We start from the raw sequence: 25,909 nt of genomic DNA, 5'->3' as shown, positions 1-25,909 counted from the left end.
TTGTGGGTTTCCCATTGACAGCTGGTTGGCCACAGTGTGAACAGAATGCTGGACTAGATGGACCCTTGGTGTGATCCAGCCTCAGGGCTGTTCTGATGTTCTTAGATGCAGTACATCTGCCCAGGTGACCTGTTCTGTCTGTTGTCTAGGTGGTAACCGTTTCAGCGCGGCATCAGGACCCCTGATCTTCCTCTTTCTTAGGGAAATGTGTCATGTAGGTGTTGTTTTCACCTTCCCAGGGAGCTAAGGCCTTGTATTTGAGAAATGAACCAAAGTGTCAGCACTCACCCATCAATAACGGTAAGTTTGATTAGATCATACATGGAAGGCATCTGTGGCGGAAAAAAAATGCCAGTTAGGAAAACTCTGCATCCCAGGTAACCCTGCATCCTGAGCACAACTCTGGGGCTCATTGATGGAGGATCTGTAGGACTCACAGGGAAGGAATATGCTTTTGGGCCCTCTTGCATTTCAGATATAATTATGGGATTACAGGTTTCTGAATTTCAGAACAGGGCTGAGGAAACGAAGAAAGAAGCTGAGATGTTTTCTGATTCAGGCAGAAAAGAGCTTTGTTTGTTGAGCCCAATTAAAAATTGAGCCAAAGTGCAGTTTCCCCATCTCTGATATAAGTGGTAGCAGACTTGATACTCAGTGGCTGCCATTCATTTCCTATAGGTCAGAGTAAACCAATTGCTATCTGGGATGCAGTCGAGAAGGGGGTTAAATAACTGTCTGCCACCTCCAAATGGGGTCATCAGCAGTGAGGAAGATGTTTGGATCATGCCCACTGTTCACCTTGTACTTTCTCCCCCCGCCGCCCACCTTCCTCCTGTTTTCACATGATGCAGCTCACCTGCATGGGAAAGGACATCAGTTGGTTCCACACCGGATTGGCATCTCCGAACACAACTTTTGTCTTGAGCTGAGCAGGATGAAGATAGCAGTTCAATAAAGAGGTACCATTCTCTATAGCTGCTAGCTTTTAGGGCAGACTGGTGCTAAATAATGGTCAAACAAAATCTTCTATTTACTTCTATTAAGGCCCTTTCTACACCTATGGGTGTAGAGAGCCAGAGAGGGGGCGATCCTGGACTTAGCTACTTCCGGGATCGTCGCCCTACACAGCTGTGTGATGTCCTGGATGGGAGCAGGGATGTTGCGTGCATTGCGGGCGCCATTTTTTAAAAAGGAAAAGGAGCTGGAGCGCACTCACGCTCCAGCAAAAAATAAGGTAAAAAAGGAGCCCCGACCCTGCTCCCCACCCCACCCCCAATGGCCCTGGACTCCCCGTCCCAGCTCCTTCCCTCTGATGACGCACAGGGAGGAGGGAAGAAGCCGGGACAAGTGGCCACACACTTCCCATGGTCTCGAGAGGAATCAGGTTTTCCCAGGGAGTACTTATCCCTGGCAAAACCCGTGCTTGTCCCCCCCCTGCCCCCGGGAGTCCCTGTGCAGGGACGACGACGACGAGTGCATTTGGATGAACAAGGACTCAGCCATTACCAGCCCACATTTTTGGGCTTGTGTAGAAATGGCCTAAGAGACTAAATATCAAATGCACAATGCTAGTATATAGCTGCTTGCCTCGTCTATAACGAGTGAGGATAGTTTCCAGGTGACGAAGCAGGAAATTTTCGGGAATTGGAAGAGAGGTAGGTGGTCTCTGTTTTCCCTTTTGTATCAGGTCAAGAGGGCAGGGCTCCTGCAGCTGATTGGCGGGAGGTTCAGGACAGATAAAAGGAAGTCCTTCTTCACACATTGCAAAATTAAATTATAGAATTCGCTGCCACAAGATGTAGTGATGGCCACCAGTTTGGATGGCTTTAAAAGGGGGTTAGACAAATTCCTGGAGGAGAAGGCTACCAGCAGCTACTAGTCCTGATGGCTATTTTCTACCTACAGGATCAGAGGCAGTATGCCGAAGTACACCAGTTGCTGGGGAACATGGGCTGGAGGGTGCTGTTGCACTTGTGTCCTGCTTGTGGGTTTCTCATTGACAGCTGGTTGGCCACTGTATGAATAGAACGCTGGACTAGATGAACCCTTGGTTTGATCCAGTAGGGATCTTCTTATGTTATGTTCTAATGTTCCACTCTATCATTCTATGTGGAACTTATTGGTTGCCAGTTGGGTACTTGAATTGTGGATTGGTAGCTTCAGTTGCAAAGACTCCGTGTGTCCATTCCAGCGAACAGACAAATCTGGGACTTAGGTTCGCCGCTCTACTGCTGACAGCTATCCAGCTCGAAATTAGCAGTGAAGCTGGAACTAGCAACAGAATAGGATACCATATCTCATGCATGTTGCTTAAATAATGTCTCTGTTAAGGATGTGGCCCTTAACAGCTGTTATTTCTTGGCATTTTTGAGCTTGAGTGAACATGAAAAGCGGTTAACACAATATCTTATACCTAAATGTTTTTTTTTCTGTTTATTGCGTAAACTTTTACTTATGGTACTTCCTATTAATAGCAGATGTTTGCTTATTTCTCAAATGATACCCTCTTCCTTTAAGAAAAACAGGATATTCAGGGATGCATTTTACTCACCACTCTTCCTGCAAAAGTAGCTTCCAGAGAAGGGTCAACAGAAGTGCCGGTGGGATCCTTGGACATTGTTTTGAAATAATTCACAACGCCGTCCTGCACTGCAGAGGAAAGCAAACATAGTCTGCTCAGATTGTTTTTCATAGTCCTGTTTTACTGACGGTTCACGAAGTGTTGTCTGCATAAGGTAAATAGGAATGTCAGCAGAATCTAGTTTGGGGATGGAGCGTGAGTTCTTGCCAGTCAGGACCCTGGACATAGGGTGACCATATGAAAAGGCAGACTGGGTTTCTGTATCTTTAACAGTTGTATTGAAAAGTGAATTTCAGCAGGTGTCATTTGAAATTCCCTCTTCATCACAATAGTGAAAGCTGCAGCAGCTATACTAGAGTGACCAGATGCAAAAGAAGGCAGGACTCCTGCAGCGTCAACTGTTGTGATGAAGAGGGAATTTCACCAGGTGCTGCATGCATACCAATGACACCTGCTGAAATTCCTTTCTTAAAGATACAGGAGCCCTGTTCTCCTTTTCATATGGTCACCCTACCCTGGATGCCAGCTCACAGATCCCTGAACATGCTGAGTCAGGCACACTCACAATTTCCTACCTTTTGGGGGGTGCAAATCATGACTTGCGCAAATCTGGATTTGTGCAAAATCGTGGATGGGAGCTTATACAAAAATGCAGGTGTAAAAGGTCTTTGCACCTGCCATTTTGCACAAATTGTGATATTTATGGCTGCAAATTTGCACAAGTAGTCATGATTTCTGTAAATATTCCCCCATGCAATTTAACGCAAAACCACAGCTTGTAGATAAAAGAAAACTCGTGAGCTCTTACCGGGCGCCCGGGCACCATCTGGTGCCTCACCTTGCTTGCCTGGATGAGGCAATCAATGGGCGTCAGGCAAGCAGAACGCAAACAGAACGCAGGGAAATTTGCCCATCCCTGGGTAAGCGGGGTGGGTGGGTGTGTTTCTAGACAGAGCTCTCCTCATGCTACCAATCAGAGGATGCTGTGCAGCTCTTGTGTAGACCAGGCAAGGGGAACCTCTGGCCTTCAGCCCACCTCTGTCCCTACTTTCTTGTGCTGCAATTAAACCTTAAAAAAAAAGCTGCATTGGTGCCAATGGAGTTTTTTTAATTGCCTGCTGGGGGCAATTTTGGTGGGATGGATTAACACTGCCCTGCCTAACTGCAGACCCCCTCCAGAATCACCCCCCATGTTGCAAGTAGGCCTTTAGAAAGTCTCCATTGGCATTAATGGAGGCTTTTAAAAAGTTTAATTGCAGCATGGGGATGTGTGTGTGTTTGTGTGTGTGTGTAAGTGTGAAGTGTGTCTGTGTGTAAATGAAGTGAATCAGGTGTGGCCTCAGAGGTCGGCATACTGGGCCATGTGCCAACACCCTGGGTCTGAGAAGGGCCCACTTCCACATCCCCAAAGAAAACCTGCTTGATCAAAGGAGACTGAGAGACCAAAGAAATACAGGTGCACCCCGCAGGAAGTCGAAGCTATTTCAGATCACTTTCAGCTGTTTGGGAAATGATTGTCTGTCTGGTTCCACATAGTTCACATCTGGTCTGGCATAGGGGAAGGGACCACCGCCCCTCCTTAATTGGGCCCTCCTCTCTTCATCCGCCCCAAATCCTGCAGATATGTCGAAAAGGCCAATTATTGAGCTGGGTGGACTTACTTTGAGGCATATCCTCTGCTCTGTATACGTACAGCTGGAGGGTGGCCATGCGTGCCTCTGGCATTGCTGCTGGGTGCAGGATGGCGGACTCCAAATCGCCATCCTCCAATAAGTGGTCTGTATCCTACGGAGAGGAGAAAGGAGCAAAAATAAATGCATCTGTCAGCGGAATATCCCTGCAAGAATGTGACAATCCCTTAATCTGCGCGCCTTCCTGTGCCAATTGTTAAAGAAACAAACACCGAACATAAGTGAAACAAAAGTTACGTCAGAGAACCAGGCTACGGTTTTGCAGAGAATGCTGTGGGGATGCGTTGACACTAGGTACCCAAACTCCTTTTTGTAATTACTGATTTACGACAGGGGGAGGGAACCTCAACCCAGCACAGGTGAAAATCTGACCCCCGTCCCGCTGCCCCAGTCCTAATCTGTTGCCCCAATGGCCACACCCCCTTTCCTTGGCACCTCCCCCCACCATTGGTGGTTTCCCAGCTTTTCCACTGGTTTTAACCCTTCTAATGGCTGAGCAGCCTCTCCTAAGCACATCAGAACATCAGAAGAGCCCTGCTGGATCAGACCAAGGGTCCATCTAGTCCAGCACTCTGTTCGCATGGTGGCCAACCAGGGATGAACAAGCAGGACATGGTGCAACAGCACCTTCCCACCCATGTTCCCCAGCAATGGGTGCACACAGGCTTACTGCCTCAAATACTGGAGGTAGCACACAACCATCAGGGCTAGTAGCCATTGATAGCCTTCACCTCCAGAAATTTATCCAACCCCCTTTTAAAGCCATCCAAATTGGTGGCCATCACTACAGGCTCCGTTATTGGCAGGAGGAGCTTTAAGCTAAAAGTCATTGATATTTTTGGCATTTTGGTCCTGCCCCTTTCACTTTTGGCTCCGCCCACAATGGAATGCTGTTCCCCTTTTAATTTTTTTTCTAATCTCTATCTGCAATCTCTAATCTCGATCTCTAAGTGCGGAGCTCCGCAGATACATATAATAAAAATAAAAATGTGAGCAGGGGGAGGAACAAGGCAGCAAGAGGGACTGAGAGAACCACTTCTCCTCCTTCTGGCTGTCTTCCCTCCATTTTTATTTTTAATATATGTATCTGCGGGGCTCCGCACTTAGAGATTATATTTTTTTTTAAAAAAAAAAGTTGGGGGGGGGGAGGAATGGGCAGCCAGAGGGGAGCTCCTTCTGTCTTGCCACCTAGAGAGCTTCAGCTATTGGACGGTAGGGATGTAGGGATGTGTAAAATCCATTCCATCTACATTTTGCAGATAGTCAGGTGCTTTCCATTCCTTCATCTGCTCATTGGCGGAATCGGATTTTCCCCAATTTGCACAAAGTTGCACCTGCTGTTGAAATGCCAAGTTCCCTCTGCACAGATAGACTGCTCCTGCTCAGGTGCCACCCTTGCTGCTGTCCAGTATCACATGCTTCTCATTTTCTCCTCCTCTACTCCCAAGCTGTGAAAAACTGAATGAGCTTTACTGCGTTAGGCTGCAAGTATAAGGCCAAAAAACCACACTATTTGGCTAGTCGGCCTGGCCTTTAACCCTTGCTAAGCCTCTGAGCAAATTGGTTTTCCACCCGGAAATTGTGCCTTGTTATTCCGTACTTACAATAAAGCCTACCATCATTTTAATAGCTGTCAAATGCATTACATGGTGTTGGCTGCCTATTTTATGCAACTGTTGAGATACCGAAGGTGTTGCAACATTGAGATGTTTACCGGTGCATGATCTCCAGCGCCTAGGACACAAAGGTTGACTTTCACGTAGCCCCTTAATCCAGCGTTGAGGTTAACCGGGTCATAGAGGCTCAGCCATTTGGCAATTAGAGCATGACCTAGGGAAAGGAAATAACAACTGCCAGCATTCAGGCCATTCATAGAATCATAGAATAGCAGAGTTGGAAGGGGCCTACAAGGCCATCGAGTCCAACCCCCTGCTCAATGCAGGAATCCACCCTAAAGCATTCCTGACAGATGGTGGTCCAGCTGCCTCTTGAAGGCCGCTAGTGTGGGAGAGCCCACAACCTCCCTAGGTAACTGATTCCATTGTCATACTGCTCTAACAGTCAGGAAGTTTTTCCTGATGTCCAGCTGGAATCTGGCTTCCTTTAACTTGAGCCCCTTATTCTGTGTCCTGCACTCTGGGAGGATCGAGAAGAGATCCTGGCCCTCCTCTGTGTGACAACCTTTTAAGTATTTGAAGAGTACTTCAAATAAAAAATCAAATTAAATCAAATTAAAAGTACTTTTTGAAGAGTATTTCAAAAACAAGTAGATTCAGAGTTGTATCTACTTGTTTTTTCCATTGGACCAACATTCTTGTTGGGTTACCATTATCACACGGACGTTGCCTTGCAATCAAATTTCAGTACAAGGCAGTGTAGCTGCTCCCACCTAACTCTATAGTATTCATAGAGAGAAGTGACTTCATAAACTGTTACATCCTAGGTTGAGCTTAATTTTTATCGTTTTCGGCAGTCGAAAATCTCTGCCCTCCTCCATTATTTTTGGCACTCCCAGTGAAAATGTTAATTGCTCCCACACTAAATTGCCTTCAATTACCATCAGTGACATTCCCATGTAGCCAAATCTGATAGGCTACAGAGCATAGGGACACTATCCTGGGGCAGTTACATGCTCCCTGAATCTTACACATCTGGAAGGCATTACACTGGGAAGGGCTGATTGAAAATCATATCAATAATTTAAATGAAGACAAAACATATCAATGAATCATTTAACAATATCTAGTACCAATGACATCGACACGAACTAATTCATTCAGCAGTTCAGATCTAACAGTCTGATGATCTGTGTCTGAGGACACACAAAAACCTGCAGCCAGCTCTGGGTGAATTTACCTGGTGATTCATATACAACCCCAATCTCAATCTGCAAAGAGAGAAGTCACAGTAACTGGCAAGGCGAGGAGGAACACCTGCGGCCACAACAACATTTCAGGAAAACATCAGAAGTCGGATGCGTTTTCAAACTGTGAAATTTGGATGTTTGATTTTAAAAAAACTGAAACTAAAAATCGGAATTCAACTTCTGCATTCTGCTCCTCCTGCCCATTCAAGGGATGTTTTCTGACAGGCCGGATGAATTGAGTCAATAGTTAGTCAATGTTGTTCTACGGCAAATTAGGTGTGAGGCAATAGGAAATGCCGCCTGTCGACGTGTTGGATGCTGCTGTCTAAGTGGGCCAATACATTAACATAGGTCCAGAGTAGCTCCAAAAGCCTGCTGAGACAAAAACAGTTTTTGCCTGCCTCTGAAAGTGTAGCACAGAGGGAGCCGGTCTAGCCTCCCTGGGAAGGGAGTTCCAGAGCCTTGGAGCAGCCAACGAGAAGGCCCTTACCATAGTAGGGAAGACTGCGACCAGGGCAGGATCTACACTACTGCTTCAAAATGGTTTACAACAGTTGTGACAACTGTTTGGGCGCGGGACACACTCCAGATACAGTTTTCAAACCGTTTTCAAAGTGTCATATCCTGCTTGGTGGAGATCTGGCCCCGGTGAGCTGTGTGCCTGCTGCTCAGTCTGTAGTTCAGGTGCTAAGAATGGACGGGCAACTTTGAGGCCCACCTGCTCTCCCTATTTATCATTAAACTAGACTTGGGTTGGGCAGCCCTTGGAATAGAGGCCTGTCCTCTGTAAAATAGGTCACATGGCCACCCTAATGCTGTCAGACGTTGACTACTACTGGGGAAAGTAAGTATCAAATTCTTAACAGATTAAAACTTCAAAAATATTATTTCCCTCAACTCGAGGACCAGCACAGAGTGGCCCAAGAAGACCCAATGGTAGGTTCTGGGCCATGGTGGTAGGCAGCAGTAGCCAAAGCATTATTGGCTGGGAGATGCCTATCCTGGTTCTCCTGGTTCTTCCTGGGCATTAGCCAAAGTAGCCGCTGCTCACCTTGAAGACGCCAATGATGGAATCAGCTCGTATTGCTCTAGAGTTCAGCACCTATAAAAAACAAGCATTGTCATACAGAAGTTCCCCTCCCGTAAATTTGCGATGTCTATCTAATTGGATGTGATCTTCAGCCATGTTTTCTCTCTCTTGGATTATTTGAACTTTTGCACGTTGATTTCCCTTTAGTTGGTTGAGTCCTTTTGTACCTCCCTGTCCTTGAGAAAAAGGAATAAAGGTTTCCGAAACTCAGAACAAATAGGGAAAACACCCCAAGGACAACCCATCAGCCCACCATTTGACAGCATCGACAGAAGGCCATGTGGCTGCTATGCCTGGGTCCTGGTCCCCTGCCTGGTGGATTCTCCATAGGTCTCAGTTCCAGGTAGGGATGGGTGAAAATACCATTTCATAGTCACAAATATTGTGTATGTTTGGGACAAAAATAACCTGAGATTTTTTTAAAAAAATGATTAAGAGAAACTAAAACCAATATTTTCATCTATCCAGGCCCAGGATTTTGAGTGCTCTATTCATAAATGTCTGTGTTTGAACCCCAGTGCTGAATTCGGGTTGCACTTTGATAGGAGACTGGAGCAGGCAGGCACCATCGGGGCCTGCTTCAGTTGGACCTCCCCCCCCCCCCACAGGGCTAACATCTTCACCTTGTGGGGAAGAAGGAGCTGTTGGTTTGCCCCTCCATTGGGAGATGAGAGGACGGAGCAGGGCCTTCCCACCAGCCTAAACAGTCTCCTTAATTTCTTTTTATTTTCTCCCTCTTCCCTCCCCATCCACTTTTCCTTGTGTGTCACGTCTTTTTTTAGAATGTAAGCCTGAGGGTAGGGACTGTCTTCTTTATTGATACATTGTAAGCCGCTCCGAGAGCCTTTTGGCTGAGGTGCGGGATAAAAATACTATAAATAAATAAATAAATAGTGCTGAATTAGGGTTGGTACCCCTTTTTTCTGACATCTTCCTCAATTTTAACAACAGTATTGCAGGCAAGTACATCATGGTCCTCTCCATGCTTGTACCTATTCAATCTGTCAGGTGATGATGGGTGGGAATTTCATTTTAGTTCAGTTTTTATAAAATGTTTTACCAACATTCACAGAGTTCATATTCAGGAGAGAAAGACGTTGCAATTGTAAAAATTCAGATCCAGACAAAAAAGAAACAGAGAGATTCTCCCATCCTTACACCCACTTTACCATCCTTCCAGCTGTCTCGGTTGCTTCCATTTCCACCCGCTGTTGGCTGGATTGTTATGTGGAAAGAGATAATCAAGAGAACCAGTGAGGCATAGTGGCTAGAGTGTTGGGCTGGGAGTCAGGAGATCTGGTTTCTAGTCCCCACTCAGCTGTGGAAACCCACTGGGTGACTTTGGGTCAGTCACAGACTCTCAGTCCAGCCAACCTCACAGGGCTGTTGTTGTGAGGATAAAATGGAGAGGAGGAGGATTATGTACGTTGCCTTGGGTTCCTTGGAGGAAAAATGGTGGGATATAGAGGCAATAATAAAAGAAAAATCACAAGGTTACACAACGGCATCCTGATGTAAAGGAAGGGGCGAAGGAGCAGGCATTGTTTGCTTACCTGTATGGTAATAAACTGGTCAAAGAGCCAAAGAGGTGTCTCGTTGAAATTCTGGACAAACGTCTAGAGAGAAAGGAAAGTGAGCAGAGCCGGCCCTGCCGTGAGGCAGGGTGGATCAAGAAGGGTGGTGAATCGCCACCCGCCATCACCTGGAGGAGCCCTGCAGATAATACTGCCACTACTACACAGTGGGAGAGTGGCAAGCGGGAGGAAGAACAGTGCCCCCCCCCATCCCTCAATCTGAGCCCTTTTCCAAAGCAAAAAAATCAGGCAGGCAGGTTCTCCAGAACGGCCATCTGCCCAACCTGGGAGAGTCATCCAAGCGAAAGGTCGGGGGGGGGGCGCTCCAGAGGGTCCCCAGGCCTGAATGCCAGGCTTTGAGGGGTTCTTCCTCAAAGGGAGGCATTGAAAAGTATCATTGGAGACAGCATATACATTTCCTTGTTCTAGGGGTGGTCAGAGTGCCCAAGTTGGTGGTGGCAGCAGTGGTGGTACGTCCTGCCTCAGGTGGTGGGATGAGTTGGGCCATTTCTGAAAGGGAGTCTAGAAAGGTGTTTCGGGTGCAGCTACATGAGCAATTTAGTAGAGACAATATTGTGGAACTCTCATTAGGCTGCCAACTAATTAAAGGATTTTTACTTGAGGTATCATCAGTGTTTGCATATCACTGAAACTCTCAATAGAAATATGTCCCTTTAGCTATTCAGCAGAGGGGTAGATAACCTTCGTTTGTTGAGTTGCAAGTTAATACACCAAATTAGAAAGAGAGGCCATCAATCCCCCCCTCCCCCGGTCTTTTCATTCCTTCTTACAATAGAGCACCAGAACCAAAACAACCCTCCCCCATGAAAGAAATGAGCATTAAACTCTCATTCCCCCCACCCCGTTAAATTTATTTTTGCACCAATTTAAATGGTGCAATTGCACATTGCTTGACCAAGTGAAGTTTTGAAAAAATATTGGGAACTTCTGCACGGGCATCATGGAGCTCAGGTGTAACGTGCAAGTGGTGCTTGCAAATGTTCCCAGGTTGAGTCCCAGGCATCTGCAGGTAGGATTGGTAGCACTGCCATCTTGGCCCTGTGGGGAAGAAGAAGGACCGAGGGGACAGGAGCAGGCAGAAGTAACATCGGGGCCTGCTCCTGCTGGACTCTTCCCCCCCCCCAGGGCAAACTGCCATCTTGGCCCTGTGGGGAAGAAGAAGGACCGAGGGGACAGGAGCAGGCAGAAGTAACATCGGGGCCTGCTCCTACTGGACTCTTCCCCCCCCCCCAGGGCAAACTGCCATCTTGGCCCTGTGGGGAAGAAGAAGGACCGAGGGGACAGGAGCAGGCAGAAGTAACATCGGGGCCTGCTCCTGCTGGACTCTTCCCCCCCCCCCACAGGGCAAACTGCCATCTTGGCCCTGTGGGGAAGAAGAAGGACCGAGGGGACAGGAGCAGGCAGAAGTAACATCGGGGCCTGCTCCTGCTGGACTCTTCCCCCCTCCCCAGGGCAAACTGCCATCTTGGCCCTGTGGGGAAGAAGAAAGACCGAGGGGACAGGAGCAGGCAGAAGTAACATCGGGGCCTGCTCCTGCTGGACTCTCTCTCTCTCTCTCTCTCTCTTTCTCTCTCCTCCCTCCCTCCCTCCCTCCTTGACTCCTTTTCCTTGCGTGTCATGTCTTTATTAGATTGTAAGCCTGAGGGCAGGGACTGTCTTTTTTGCTAAGTGTAAGCCGCTCCGAGAGACTTTTTTGGCTGAGGAGCGGGGTATAAGTATGATAAATAAATAAATAAATAAATAGGATTGAGAAAAACCTCTGTCTGTAAACCTTGGAGGGCCATGGCTGGTCAGTGTCGACAATACTGAGTGACACACACAAACAGTCTGACACAATAGAATATGTTATCTTATCAATGGTGCGATAGGTCCCAGCGGAGGCTGGTGGCTCTGATTTCAGTGGGGCTGTGAATCCATTCTGGGTTTCAGTAAGAGCCAGCCAGAACTCCAAGGTGCTGAACCTATTTTTGGGGTATAGGTTTCAGTGTTTTGAATAGCTCCTTTAGAGTTCTGACCGGTTCTCACTGAAGCCTGGAATGGATTCACAGCCCCACTGAAATCGGACCCACCAGCCTACATTGATAGGTCCTCCTCAGTTTTCTCTCTTTGGGCAGCAATTGACTAGACCAGAAAGGGCTTGAAATGTGATCTAGTTAATTTAAGAGAACTTCGGCTATTGGGCCATATAGAAATGTAATCAATCAATCCATTTCACCATTTACTGGTTTGGGACTTAGAAGGTGACGTCCCCCTTCAGGATGGCCCACCACCACTTTCTCTACTACTTCTCTAGCGATCAGGCCACTATCCCTGGGTAGCAAACAGTGTTTCTTGCTGCACAGAAATGGGTGGGAATTTCGCTTTAGTTTAGTTTTGACCTCAGAGTCTCGCAACCGGTTCACTCTAGCAAAGTATGCAATCCACAGGGGTTAGCTACATGCCACCTGAAATATCTCTTTCTGTTAGCAAATCAGCATCTTCAGGCCTTATCAAATGATCCTGATGCCATTCCGCCATTTGTCTGCCATTTGTCCCTCAGGCAGGAAGACGCTTTCCAACCAAGTACAATGTTTCCAGGGGGGGGGGGCACCTGAAAGCCAAATTCCACAGAATGCCAACCTCATTGTAGAAGGGGTTGTTCCCCAGTTTGATTCTCGTCCTAAACACGTGATCGCCGACGGACACTTTCACCACCGGCTTGATATTGTTTTCTTGCAGCTGCCGGCATTCTATGATTCCAACTCGCACCTGAAAGGGGAGCGACAATGTATCTGTCACGTCCTGCAAGTCGGGATGGGAGAACCAGCAACTCCTGAACAGGCTGAAATGCCACGGGGTGAACTCCTAAACCTGGGCTTGCTTGCTGCTGTTCTCATTTGCAATTTGTTTTTCAGTTCGCCCAAATGGGGAATGTTGCACATTTCCCCCCCAAAGTTGTACATTTGGGGGAAGTTTTGAGAAAGTTGCGCATTTTGTGAACGCGAACGCAAATTTGGGAATTTGCGAACCTTTTGGGAGCAACGTGCTCGTGTTCTCATTCAGGGTTGCGAGTGGGGCATTTTTGAGTGGCATTCTCACTCAGCCTTACTTGCAAGTATCTTAGGTGATGCTCCATTATTGCAAGCAAAGCCAATGAGTTGCACAGAGTGGCTCAGGAGCGACTGGTGCGTTGCCCGAGGTTTGTGGGTGGATGGTTAGGGGTACGGCAGGGGTGCAGAACTGTGTTGAGGTGCTGGGCTACTGCCCCTACCAAACCCACCGCAAGCCCACCCCTTTGTCATCACTGCCCCGTCCTGTTTTCTCTCTCTCCATGCTGGGAGAGGCAGGGAGTTCTGTGCCTCCTCCCAACATGGAGAAAAGGACATGGCTGAGGCTGGGAGAAGCAGAGGCTCCTCTTGGAGCACCCCAAATGGACACTCTATGAAGCAACCCAGCCCATTCCAGGAAGAGCAGCTACTCCTGTCAGCACAGACCGAGTCCTTGCCGTCTGCAGCCCTGCTATTATCTCCAACCTCGGTTTGGAGAGAGCAGCAGGGATGTCCTCCAGGGAGAGTCTTCCAGGGGTTAGAGTTTGGAGGCTGAGCCCCACCTCTGGAGGCCACGTGGGGAAGCCTGGTGAGTGTCAAGTGCTCTAAGTGCTTCTTTCCTTTGTAGTCAAGCAGCCCAGCCCTATTTCTAGTCAAATACCTTTATTATGCAAACTACAGACATAATCCACACTCAGCAATTACAAGCAGACTTTACTCACCAGCTTTGCATAATACGGCACTACAGAAGCTACAGGTAGCTATCCAGGGATACAGCACTATGGGAGAGTGTTGCGACAACACTGAAGCTGCTATTTGAATCTCCAAGGAAGCCTCCATTGATGCCAATGGGGGATTCTCTGGAACTACAAACAGCACCTTCTGAAAGGCCTTTTTTTGTCATGTGAAAACAGCCTTCTCCAAGCTGGTACTCTCCAGATGTGTCGCTGGACTACAATTACTATTATATTTTGTGAACTGCCCAGAGATTTTGGACTAATAGGCAGTACAGAAACATAAATAAAATAGATGTAAAATGTTTACGTACTGAAAAGAATATAATGCCAGAGCAAGTCACACCTGCATGGGGAGAGGGTCCTACCATAAGGTGCCACAACCCTGTTTGCCACATAATGTATCATGAATACTTTGACAAGAGCCTCTCCTGATGGTCTTAAGAGAAGGGCAGGCTGATACAAGGAGAGATGTGTTGGGAATATTGCAACCTTGTCTGCAAGTTACTAGAAGGGAGCAGTGTTGCAATTGGTTAGTTCAAGGGAATATTGACTGCAGCTAGCCCTAGGATCCCTAGCACATTGTAGGCTACAATGTGCTATCCTGTCATTTCTTCTTTTGCTCCTCTCCTCCCCATACTCTTTTTGACTCACAACATTGCTGGGAGCTTATGTATTTGCTCTCTCTTTCCCACTGAAAACAAAAAGGAATGAACCAACTCCCTGAAAAATTTTATGCTGTACCTGCATTGTATATGCAAGAACATTTGTGAGTAAAACTGTTTTCTTCACTGAAGAAGGGCGTGGTCTCCTTTATTGTCCTAAGATAGACTATGTGCCTGTGGGACTGGTAAATGCTCGTTCTGTGTTGCCTTTTTGTTTTTTCTCTGCTAATTGCCTTTCTAACAAGAAGCATCTTTACTAAATGTTCCTTCAGATACTGGATTTCAAGCAGTTTAGGCCTTTAAAGATAAGCACTAGCATGCTGGCTGGGAGACTTCTGGGAGTAGTTGTGGGGAAGGACTTCAAACAACAATTCCTCTCTTAAGTTTTAATTTCTGGCTTTGGGCTACATCACCTGGAAGGGTTGCTTCTTGTTCGTAAGCTCTTTCTTGGCTGTTAGTGTTGGCACGTCAACAACATCCTTTTCTGTCACAGTCCATTCTGGTTCAGACTCCTTTGCACACATGGGGCAGCAAACTGGCAAGGATTACAGAATGTCAGTACTGTAACGCTGAGTATTTCTCTAGCACGTTTCCTAAATGCTCAGAGCTCCGTAACGTACGGTGTCTCCAAACTGATGGAAAGGTTTATCAAAAGCAGACAGAAAACCAGTTGCTGGGGAACATGGGCGGGAGGGTGCTGTTGCACCATGTCCTGCTTGTGGGTCCCTGGCCGATGGCTGGTCGGCCCCTGTGTGAACACAGTGCTGGACTAGTTGGACCCTCGGTCTGATCCAGCATCAGGGCTCTTCTGATGTTCTTAAAATCTTTCCTCCTGGGAACCTTTCAGTAGAAATATGCCTTTGAAATACTCAGGGGTAAGGGCACCGTAGGTGCTTTTGCAGTGCAGTCGCGCACCATGCTGTTCCATAAAGGTTTCAGGTTTGCCAAATGACCAGAAAAAAAATGGTCGGCTTGCTCCTGTGCTTGCAACAGCAGTTTGTTAAGAACCTTGGACTGGGAGAAGAACGGACGATGGGTAGTCTAGTGGCCGAGAGAGAAGGTGGCTGCCTTCAACTACAAGATGTTCTAACAGGAAAAAGTAGCAGATTCAGTGACACCAGATTGGTCCGCATATCACCAGGTAGTTTTGGGGCAGGCGGATGAGTGTCCTAGCTCAAAAGGCCTATGATCCTCACTTTGGGCCATATGCCCTAGCGCAGCGGTTCTCAACCTGTGGGTCGGGACCCCTTTGGGGGTCGAATGACCCTTTCACAGGGGTCGCCTAAGACCATCGGAAAACACATATTTCCGATTGTTTAGGAAACTGTATTGACTGAACTGTGTCATGTATCATCTTTTGTATTATTAAAGCTATTGTTATGTATTATTTTCATTAGCAAACCATCCCATGACAATGGATCGTGTAGAGAAGAACGAAAATAATTTTATGGTTGGGGGTCGCCACAACATGAGGAACTGTATTAAAGGGTTGTGGCATTAGGAAGGTTGAGAACCACTGCCCTAGCGGCACAGGAAGGAAGGAAGGTTATCTCATGTACAGGGCTCCCAGCTCAAGCCCTTTGGCATCTGATCTGAAGAAGTCAGCAGGGGATATTTTCCCAAAGCGTGAGAATAAGCATCACTTGCTAATAAGCACAGCACCTGCAGTCTCCATGATCTCCTGCTAGGGTTGTCAACTTTTTCATTGACTCCTGCTCCTTTGCGGTATAAAAAGGCAGAGGAGCAAGAGTCAGTGAAAAAGTTGACAACCCTAGCAGGAGATCATGGAGACTGCAGGTGCCGTTTTGTGGGTATTTTGGGGGCGGGGGGGGCGGGGGAGAGCAAGGCTACATGCTGCCACATTGTTCTCTCAGGGGTTCTGCAGGCCCTCCAGCCCACCAACAACATTCAGTTATATGACATAAATGGATTGATTTTCATATGTGTGTGTGTGTGTGTGTGTGTGTGTAGGCAGCTAAAACCTAAAGAGCGTAAAGTAAAGCCACTACACCCAGTCAGAACACTGGAAGTTAAAACACAGCTGCCAAAAACTTGGGGAAACAAGCAGGGTGAAAGCTACATCAGTGGAGGCTGGTGGTTCTGACATCAGTAAGGTGATGAATCCACTCTGGGTTTCTAGTCAGAACCCATCAGAGCTCTAAAGCTCTGATTGTGCTTTTTAATATTGTGCTTTTTATATTGTATTTTGTATTTGGGTTTTTAGATGGTTGGTTATTTTATTATGTCCTCGTGGTTTTAATTTTTGTGAACCGCCCAGAGAGCTTCGGCTGTTGGGCGGTATAAGAATGAAATAAATAAGTAAATAAATAAATAAAGAGCTATCCAAGGTGCAAAGTACCTTGGATATCTCCTTTAGAGTTCTGACTGAAACCCAGAGCAGATTCACTGCCCCACTGACATCAGAGCCACCAGCCTCCACTGAGCCACATCAGCCACCTGCCCAAGGGCTCCCCTGAGCATCCCCAATTATACGTCTCCAAATGAAGAGACATGGAGGAGACCCTCCTCAGCCCCTCTCAGGGAAGAGAGGAGGGCAGAACCTGGGACGACGAGGGGACGTGCATCTCTGCAGAAATAACTGATGTGAATAACATCATTTTCCCTCCAGGGATGCTGATACTGAGAGGACCAGGACCAGCCCAAGTATGGAAAGAGCCCGCATGGACCGAGAGCACCCACCACCTCCCTTTTCCCCAGGGAGTTTTTCTGGATACTTGGCTTCAAGGAAGGAGGAGGCAATGGAGGCTGAAGGAAGCACACACCTGGCCACCTCCATCCTGCCTGCAAGTGTTCGAGGAGGCAGCAGTCCCTGCTCTAATGCTCGTGCCCTACTCCTCGAGTCTTAGCTCTTCTGGGCTGGAAACCCACAAGGGGTCATCAGCCCCCAGCAGTACGCGACACTTACTCAGTTTCTTAAAATCATACTTCCTTGCATGCAGAATCGGCTGAGGTTCCAGAGGCGAGAAAGAAATCTTCACAGTCATGGTGCACTGAAACAGGAGGGTCACGTGAACGTTTATCAGTTTGCACACAGGTGAAAACAATAGGTGGGCTAAAAGCAAAAGATCATCCTTATCCCATTTCCCTCTAACCTGGTGCCATTCAGCTATGCTGGACTACAACTCCCATTGCCCCTGGCCACTAGCCACACTGGCTGGGGCTGATAGGAGTTGCCTTCCAGCACATCAAAAGGTGTACAGGTTGGGGAAGGTAGGGTTGCCAACTGACCAATAAAACAAAAACGCAGCCTGGCCTGTTCACCACATGCCTTGAACAACGGCTTCATCTGCAGAAATCCACAGGCACAGCTTTTTACAGTGTGGAAATAAAAATAACCACCTTTTAATATTTGGTGATCAAGCCACCATTAAAAGCACAGGAGATGGGGCTGAGAAGGAAGTTGGCAATCCTAGAGGAACTACAGCCGCTAGTGTGTGTAATGCAGATACAAGGCACCCTGAAATATTTCTGGTCCCATTTTTGAATTTTCGGCCTTCCTTAAAAAAACAACCCAGCTCCTTTACTCAGCATTCTAAATAGCTACTCAGTTATGCCAAGTAAGAAGTTTCTCCAGGCAACCAGATGAGAATTTTCTGTCTATGGAATGTGAGTTGGTTCTTCATTTCTTCTAGGTTGACTGTTTAATATTGTCTGTGCTTTTAAGCTGTGTGTGTTTGACTGGAGCCTTACGTGATTAGTTTTAGAGTTCAAATAAACTGCTTCAGGCCTTATTTGTTGTGTATCAACATCCAAAGGTATTGTCCGGCTGGAATCAGCGTGTCACTCAATTCAAACATTAGCTCTAAAAGCAGCAATCTCCTTCTGGCTAAAGATACTGTTCCAGTTGGTTTCTCCACTGGTTATGGCCACACATGAGGATATGGGGAAAGATTCATGGGCAGAAAAGATGAGCCATTCTGTATCCAAATTGGGCTGCTCACAAGTTTATCTCCTCACAAGAGGATTTGATGGGGCTAAAGAGGAGATCTCAAGAAGACTGTATGATTGTGAAATACAGTCATCATTGGCTGTCATCAAAGCGAGCCATTCAAATACGATATACAAAAGTATAATTACTGCCCCGGGAAAAGCTCCTTCATACTTAACTTCTGTTACTTCACATGAGTTGAGATGGTTATTTACCCGGTGCAGGTTAAATTCACTCCAGTTAATGGAGGTGAAAGCGCGTTACAGGACCCATCCATGCGCTAAAGCTGACTGCTCAGCCGGCTGCCCCAAAACTGAGGACATGACACACTTTCTAGTTGAGTGTCCAGTGTATGTTGAGCTGAGGAAGCAATACCTTGTGCCCCTGATTCCCGGGTTCAACCACATGTCACCTAAAAATGTAACTCAGATATTATTGTTAGGCTCTGATCATTATATATCGTTCAGGACTGCAAAATTTGTACAGCGGGCGCTGGAGGTACGGAAGCTTTTGTTTGCCATATAGGATCAAATTTTGCTAATCTGAGATTACATGCGGGCCAGTACTGGTACTGCAATTGAGCCTACTATCAGTTTTATATTATTATCTTGTATTATTCTTCTGGTTGTGGTGAGATGGTGTATGGACATGCTATTATGTTAATATGTTATTTTGCTACTATTTTATTTGTTTGCGAATGGCCTAGTTGGCTAACAAGCAATATATATATATATATATATATATATATATGTAAAAACTACCACTCAATCTAACAGCTCTACCAGAGGCTGGTGGCTCTGATGCCAGTGGAGCCGTGAATCTGCTCTGGGTTTCTGTTAGAACCAGTCGGAATGCTAAAGAAGCAATTCACTGCCCCTTGGAGAGCTCCTTTAGAGTTCTGACTGAAACCCAGAGTGGCTTCACCGCCCCATTGGCATCAGATCCCCCAGCCCCCACTGGTTATGTGGCCTTCCAATGTATATCACTAACAGACACCCAGATGCCATCACGGTTTACAGAAAGAATGCCCCTCCCTCGCTTACCCCTGTTGGCTTCATTTTGTCATCCCGCAGAATCTGGTCCTTCATGGTGATCATAACTCTAGTTTTCTCAGCAGCTCCTGCCAGGGCTATGTTGGCAAAGCCATAATTCCTGGAGGAGGGGAGAAATGGGGAGATGAACAAGGAGCTCTGAGGTCAGGGGTGTCATTGGTAGCTGTTGCAGAGGGCCATGCGATGCTAGGAGGACGCATACAGGAACCACGATTCCCACAACACAGCCCCTAGCCCTGCACAAAGAGGTAGATGCTTCCTAACGTGTGGACGGTCCTGCTAGTTAATTATTTTCCCCATCCCCATTGCACATCAGGAAAAAGATAACAGACTCAGCTATTCAATGGCTGATGGTGCATCATTCCCCGCCCCCTCAAATGCTGAACTTAGTGGTGTGTCAGAGGGCCGTAGTGTACGAGACATAAGACATGGGGTTCAAATGCTGTGTGTATCTTTCTGAAAACCTTAACTAGCTGCTGCACGGGGACCCTGACTGCTGCTATTTGCATGGTGGTCATGGGAAACTAAAAGCAAAAGGAGGAGAACAAACGGGTTCCCAGGATGCAAGTAATTCATTTCATGAAGCAGTAGGGCAGTGAATCCGCTCCGGGTTTCAGTCAGAACTCCGCAGAACCCTAAAGGAGCTCTCTAAAGTGTAGTGGGGCAGTGAATCTGCTCCAGGTTTCAGTCAGAACCACCTTGGATAGCTCCTTTGGGGTTCAGACTGGTTGTGACTGAAACCCGGAGCAGATTCACCGTCCCACTGACATTGGAGCCACCAACCTCCACTGCTTCAATTCCATTCTGGCTGGGGGATGCTGGGATTTGTAGCCCAACGCGTCCGAACGGCACCAGATTGGAAAGGCAGGCTTAGTGTCATATTCATGGATATGGTTTACCATCTGGTTCTGTCAAATGTGTAAAGTGGACCTACAATAGTGGAATAAATAAATAACATGACTCAGAAAATAAGCATATTTAAAAACAAACAAACTACTACATACTCCCAAAATGTTTTAAAATGAAGAACATGAAAAATGCCCCCCCTCCACGAAAGAAGGCCCCAGGATGCTTCATTTAGGCTTTCTTTTGGCAATTCACCTGTCCTCAGCTTTGGTGCTCCAGTCACGGAGATGGACCATTGCAAAAGAATTGCTGTCCAGAAGCTCGGCATCCAAGTACCACACCAGGGTCTGTGGAGTTAAAAACAGAAAAGGAAAAGAAAAGTGAGCAGCCAACACAAAGTGGATTTAACAATACACTCCAATGGCCCCCATTTTTTAGAAGTGATCCCTGAGCAAAAATAGTCCTATTTTATCCCTGGTTTTGCTTCTTGGAGGTGCCTTGTTAACATTTTGTTAATCAATCACTATGCAGGCACTGCGCTACGCATGGTACAGCACTCCAGACAAAACAATTGACCTCTAATAGTGCATCCAGTTCATAAATTTCTATTAGGGTGACCATATTTTGGAAACCAAAAAGGAGGACAACATGGTCGACCCCCAAGGGGGAGTGTCCAGCACCAAGGCGGTGTGCCAACCTGAACATAGCCTTGGTCACATGTCTGATTTTACAGCACACATTTGCGACAAATCTGTTCTACATAACATCTTAATGTTAAAATCACTGAAATAAAGAACAACTTTTTAAAAAAATCCTAAAAAATCAATGGATGAACGGATCTGATTCAAACTTGGCATGGCTAAATCTCTCCTTAAGAGCTATCATGGTGCAACTTTCAGCTCTTTACCTTTTAAAATGTCATTTTTAAATAATAATAATAATAATAATAATAATGTTAAAATCTCAAATTTTTAAAAAACCCTAAAACTCAATGGATGAACAGAACTTTTTCAAACTTGGCATAGCTGAAGTCATTCTTAAGAGCAATCATGGTGCCAAGTTTCTTCTCTTTATCTTTAAAAATAACATTTAAAAATAATTTTAAAACCTCAATTTTTTAAAAAAATGTAAAAATCAATGGATGAACAGATTTATATAAAATTTGGTATGGTTAAAGCCCTACCTAAAAGCTATCATGGTGCCAAGTTTCACCTCTTTATCTTTATTTATTTATTTATTTATTGCACTTATATACTGCTCCCATAGCCAGGGCTCTCTGGGTGGTCATTTAAAAAAGTCGGTTTTAGAAATAATAATTTTAAAACCTCAAATTTTAAAAAATTCCTAAAAATCAATGGATGAACAGATCTGTTTCAAATTTGGTATGATTAAATCCCTACCTAAGTGCTACCATCGTGCCAAGTTTCATGTTTTTATCTTTAAAAATGACAGTTATAAGCATTTTTGTTAATTCCCATTAAAGTAGAGCTGCCCTTTGGCTGGGGAAGATGGGAAAAATCCAGCTATTTCTTCGAATTCCCCTTGTTACCAAAAAATCCTGACAAATCCAGGTTTTTCCTGTCATATGTTCAAACTATTTCTATAGATTTAAACATTTTAAAATTCTAAACAAAAAATTAATCTAAAAATTTAAAATGTAATTTTTTTTTTTAAACAGTTCTACAATTTCTAAACAGCTACATATATAAACAGATTTTAAAATGTAAAACGTTTTGGAATAAAACACCAGCCTCAGTAACAAACAGGAGTCTGCTAAAACAAGCACTTATAAGCTGTGGAGCCAGAACCAATCAGAAACGGGCCAAAACTCAATGAGGGAACCAGGATTAACAACAAACCAATCAAGCCGCAGGAATAAACATCAAGGCTTGTTTAATCCCATCCTTGTTTGTGACTGAAGCCAGTGTTTTATAGCGAAACATTTCACATTTTAAAACTTGTTTATACGTGAATATGTTTAAAAACGTTTATATATAATGTTAAATTTTTTGATTTGTTTTAGAATTTTTTTAAATTTTAAATCTATAAAAATTTTTTAAAATGGATGCGCTATTAGTGGTTGATTGTTTTATTTTGTTCCTGTGAGTTCCTACAATAAATGACTAAGGCCATCACCAGAACAAAGAACTTTACCTCATTCCAGACGGGATCTTGTTCCTTCTGCACAATTCTTGTGCTCCTTTCAATATCTAAGAGGAATAAAATGCCTTATTTATTTATTATTTATTATTGCCTTTATATCCCACCTTTTTTTCCTCCAAGGAACCCAACGCTACGTACATAATCCTCCACCTCTCCATTTCAATCCTCACAACAACAACCCTGTGAGGTAGGTTGGGCTGAGAGTCTGTGACTGGCCCAAAGTCACCCATTGGCTTTCCATGGCCGAGTGGGGACTAGAACCCAGATCTCCCAACTCCCAGTCCAATGCATTAGCCACTATGCCACACCTTATGAATCAACACCAGCATACGGTTCCTTCCTTCTGCTTCACAATCCATTCAGACAGGCTTGGTACACTTGACCAGGCCTGACTCCAGGTTTTGGAGGGGCCTTCAGCAAGACGCCCTCAATGCCCCCCTCTTCCCTCAGTGGCCCTTCCTTCTCACCACCATCACCACTGACTCCTGCTCCTCATCCTCTTCGTCACTGCTACCCCTTACTCGCTTGACAAGCAGAGACCCAGAGAGCCATCAGGTAGTGGCATATAGTGCTGTGAGGAAAATTTCTCCCACACTTTTTCAATCGTTCCCATTCCGTTTGATAGAAAAGAAATTACTTTTTAAAAGAAATTCTACAGAAGAAGGACATTTTGGAGAAGTTCTTATGGGTTGGGTTCGGGGTCCTCTTGCTTAACTTAGTTATAAAGTGGCCGAGGAGCGTGTGTGAATGTACCGTCTTTCCTTCTAGAAGAAACCTGTAGCCTCCTTGGATTCCCCAAGTTCAATTAAAGCCCAGAGAAAGTCATCATGAGGTAATTCCTCCCATGGGGGCTTTTTCAGATGAAGAAGCGCTGGTAGCCTGGGAGGCTGCAGAGTGCTGGAGAGATGTGGAATAGAAAGAAAACATCCACACACACAACACCCTCGGCCATCTCACAGCGATTAGGGGCATTTCTAGACCAGGGGAGGATCGCGATATTCTGCTCGCCAGATCCTCCCCTTTGTCCAGACGCGCGCGCGACATCCTGGGAGGAAGGAGGGATGTCGCCCCTCCCATTATCTTTCTTTCTTTTTCTTTTTTACGGAACAATGAGCGCACGTGCGCTCCAACTAAAAGCGAGGTGGGTTTTTTTTAAAAAAAACCCCACCCACTCTCTCTCCCTCCCGATGGGCACGGAGCGCCCGAAGAGCTCCATGACCTGTGTCTGGTTCCCGCCTCCTTGCATTTACTCGCGGACACACTTCCCATGGTCTTGGGATGATCCCGAGACCGCAGGAAGAATCAGGCTAAAAGGGCCTACCAATATCCCAGGGAAATGGAGGGATCATCCCTCCCTGCTCCCGGGATCTCCTGTGCATCATCTGTACGCACAGGGATGATCCCCGGGATAACGACTGGCCTAGACATGCCCTACCCTAGGTAAGCTCAAAAAGCTCTCCAAAATAAATTATGAAACACCCTGAGAATGAGGCAGAACAATGGAAGTAACTTTTAGGAGGAAGAAGACTTTCAGGACATTGGAGGACAGCCTTTGACATCGCACTAACATCACCTCTGCGCTGGAGCTATACATAAGAATACCTCCCCCCCACACACACATTTACACCTGCTACACAACTTTCAGGGGAGTAGAGGTATTATAAGAGTCTTCAGCTCAGACGTATCCACAGTCATCCCTCAGAAAAGTCGTTTAGAAGACCCTAGGAAAAATGCTGAACCCTAAAGAAGGACAATTAGAGCTGAGCAAGAATGTCACAGAAGGCATTTTTTCCTCTCTCTGAAAAGTTCTGAGATGTTTCTTTTCTTACCTTCTAGAAATAAAAGGCCAGTTTGCAAAATTTTCTCCTAATTGTCCTCACCATTCATATATGTGTGCATGTATGGGTGGTGGCGGCGGCCACCTTCCCTCACCACACAGCAATACCCCAGAACGATGCAAAACCGGGAACACGCTACCGATACAGTTGCTACTGTTGCCACATGCAATGGCAGCTTGGGTAGCTCCTTTAGCATTTTGACTGGTCCTGACTGAAGCCCGGAGTGGATTCACCGCCCCACTAACATCGGAGCCACCAGGGGCTGCTATCATGTTCTTTCAGAAGACCCCCCCTTCCTCGGCTGCTGATGGGCTGTTGGGCTCAGTTCTGCTCTTGAGTTTGGGAGTCTCAGGATGTAACAATGATTATGGGCTGGTTTTCCTGGAGTGGTGGCATGGCACAAACCACACCAATGTCCCTCAAGTGGGTTGCTGAAATGGCCAAGGAGATCTGGAAGTGTTAAGTCCTTGGAAAGGGGAGGGGGCTTTATTTGCATGCTAATGAGCAAGTATCAGAGATGTGTGCAGTCTGTGCTTTAAAAAGAAAAAGAAAATTCTACTTCCAGGTAAATGGGGTGAACCTCTGAAGCTAGGGATATTGGAGAAACCTGCAACAGAACCAAATGAGTTTGGATTTTTATGAATCTGATCCATGGATTCTGCAGCTGACCAGCTTTGCTCCTGTCAGGTGGATTCTACCGTTTTGTGGAACTGTGTTTTAATCTTCGGGAACTTTGTGCAAATTTCATCATAGAAAAACATGCACACATCCCAGCCAAATATGCACATTTACCCCAAAGGCCAAAGCATGAAAATGAGCATTTGGGGGGAATTTGTGCATTTTTGGCAGATTTGTGGATTTTTGCAGGTGCAAATTTGCACAAACCTGCTTATACAAAAACGCAAATTTTTGCAAATTTGGGAACAAAAAAATTCTGATTCCGTGGGTGGGCGGAATGCAGAGAGAGTGGGGGACCAGAAAGAGTGGGGGAGGACGTATTGAGGACCCTGAAGCCGCTACTTTTTTACTGCCTAAAATTTCAATCCCCTCTCCCATTTTGGGTTCTGTAATCCCCCCTCCCCCAACATTCTCCCTACACTTTCCAGCTTTTCAGGGCAGCCATAACAGCTAGAAATGTTGCTGAAAGGAAGCTGAGATTCTTAGCAAGCCGAATTCTTCCTCTAATGTAGGGTGACCATATAAAAAGGAGGACAGGGCTCCTGCATTTTTAACAGTTGCATAGAAAAGGGAATTTCAGCGGGTGTCCTTTGTATATATGGAGAACCTGGTGAAATTTTCTCTTCATCACAACAGTTAAAGTACAGGAGCTATACTAGAGTGACCAGATTTAAAAGAGGGCAGAGCTCCTGCAGCTTGACAAGAAGCTTGTTTTATTATCCCAAAGGAGATGGAACTGCATGACAGCTTTACCTCTGAAGGTGCCGATCACATACGTGTCAGGCTTATCTGCTTTTTCTGGGGGTATGTGAGCTGACAGGATAACGACCCGCAACATCTTGGCCTCCCCTTTGCTGCTTTTCTCTCCAAACTGTATTTCTGAACGAACTGGTTGTATGAACCCAGCTCTTCTGCCAAGGATCCCCTCAGTTCCTTAAACTTCCTTTAGTCTGGCCTTCTTCTCTGTCTTTGTCCTAGCGGTCAATTCCTAAACCCCCTTGGAGTTTTTTTTTCAGAATTCTCCATTCAAAGGGAATGTGACATCTTCGAGATCCAGTAAGTAGAACTAAGGTTGGCTGACATCATAAAGAAGAAAAAAAGGAAGCAAAACTTCTGAGAAGTGATGTCACAATAG

The 25,909-nt window shown here is 45.9% G+C and overlaps 1 protein-coding gene across 1 annotated transcript in view; it reads right to left on the bottom strand.

Moving 5' to 3' along the window:
* FER1L5 (fer-1 like family member 5) overlaps positions 1 to 25,612 on the bottom strand; it is a 114,032-nt gene extending 88,420 nt beyond the window's left edge. The window contains exons 1-12 of the mRNA XM_063139466.1: positions 25,528 to 25,612; positions 22,250 to 22,305; positions 20,351 to 20,442; positions 19,241 to 19,349; positions 14,662 to 14,760; positions 12,414 to 12,571; positions 10,849 to 10,861; positions 9,782 to 9,844; positions 8,190 to 8,240; positions 7,129 to 7,159; positions 5,987 to 6,102; positions 4,275 to 4,366 (exon numbers count right to left, since the gene is read on the bottom strand). Of these exons, the coding sequence (XP_062995536.1) occupies positions 4,275 to 4,366; positions 5,987 to 6,102; positions 7,129 to 7,159; positions 8,190 to 8,240; positions 9,782 to 9,844; positions 10,849 to 10,861; positions 12,414 to 12,571; positions 14,662 to 14,760; positions 19,241 to 19,349; positions 20,351 to 20,442; positions 22,250 to 22,305; positions 25,528 to 25,612 (965 nt within the window). The remainder of the gene's footprint in view (positions 1 to 4,274; positions 4,367 to 5,986; positions 6,103 to 7,128; positions 7,160 to 8,189; positions 8,241 to 9,781; positions 9,845 to 10,848; positions 10,862 to 12,413; positions 12,572 to 14,661; positions 14,761 to 19,240; positions 19,350 to 20,350; positions 20,443 to 22,249; positions 22,306 to 25,527) is intronic.
* Between the last annotated feature and the right edge of the window lie 297 nt (positions 25,613 to 25,909).

This window comes from Elgaria multicarinata, chromosome 12, assembly GCF_023053635.1.
Source record: "Elgaria multicarinata webbii isolate HBS135686 ecotype San Diego chromosome 12, rElgMul1.1.pri, whole genome shotgun sequence".
NCBI lineage: Eukaryota > Metazoa > Chordata > Lepidosauria > Squamata > Anguidae > Elgaria > Elgaria multicarinata.
The sequence above is the reverse complement of the archived record's forward strand: the minus strand, read 5'-3'. Positions and strand labels throughout refer to the sequence as shown.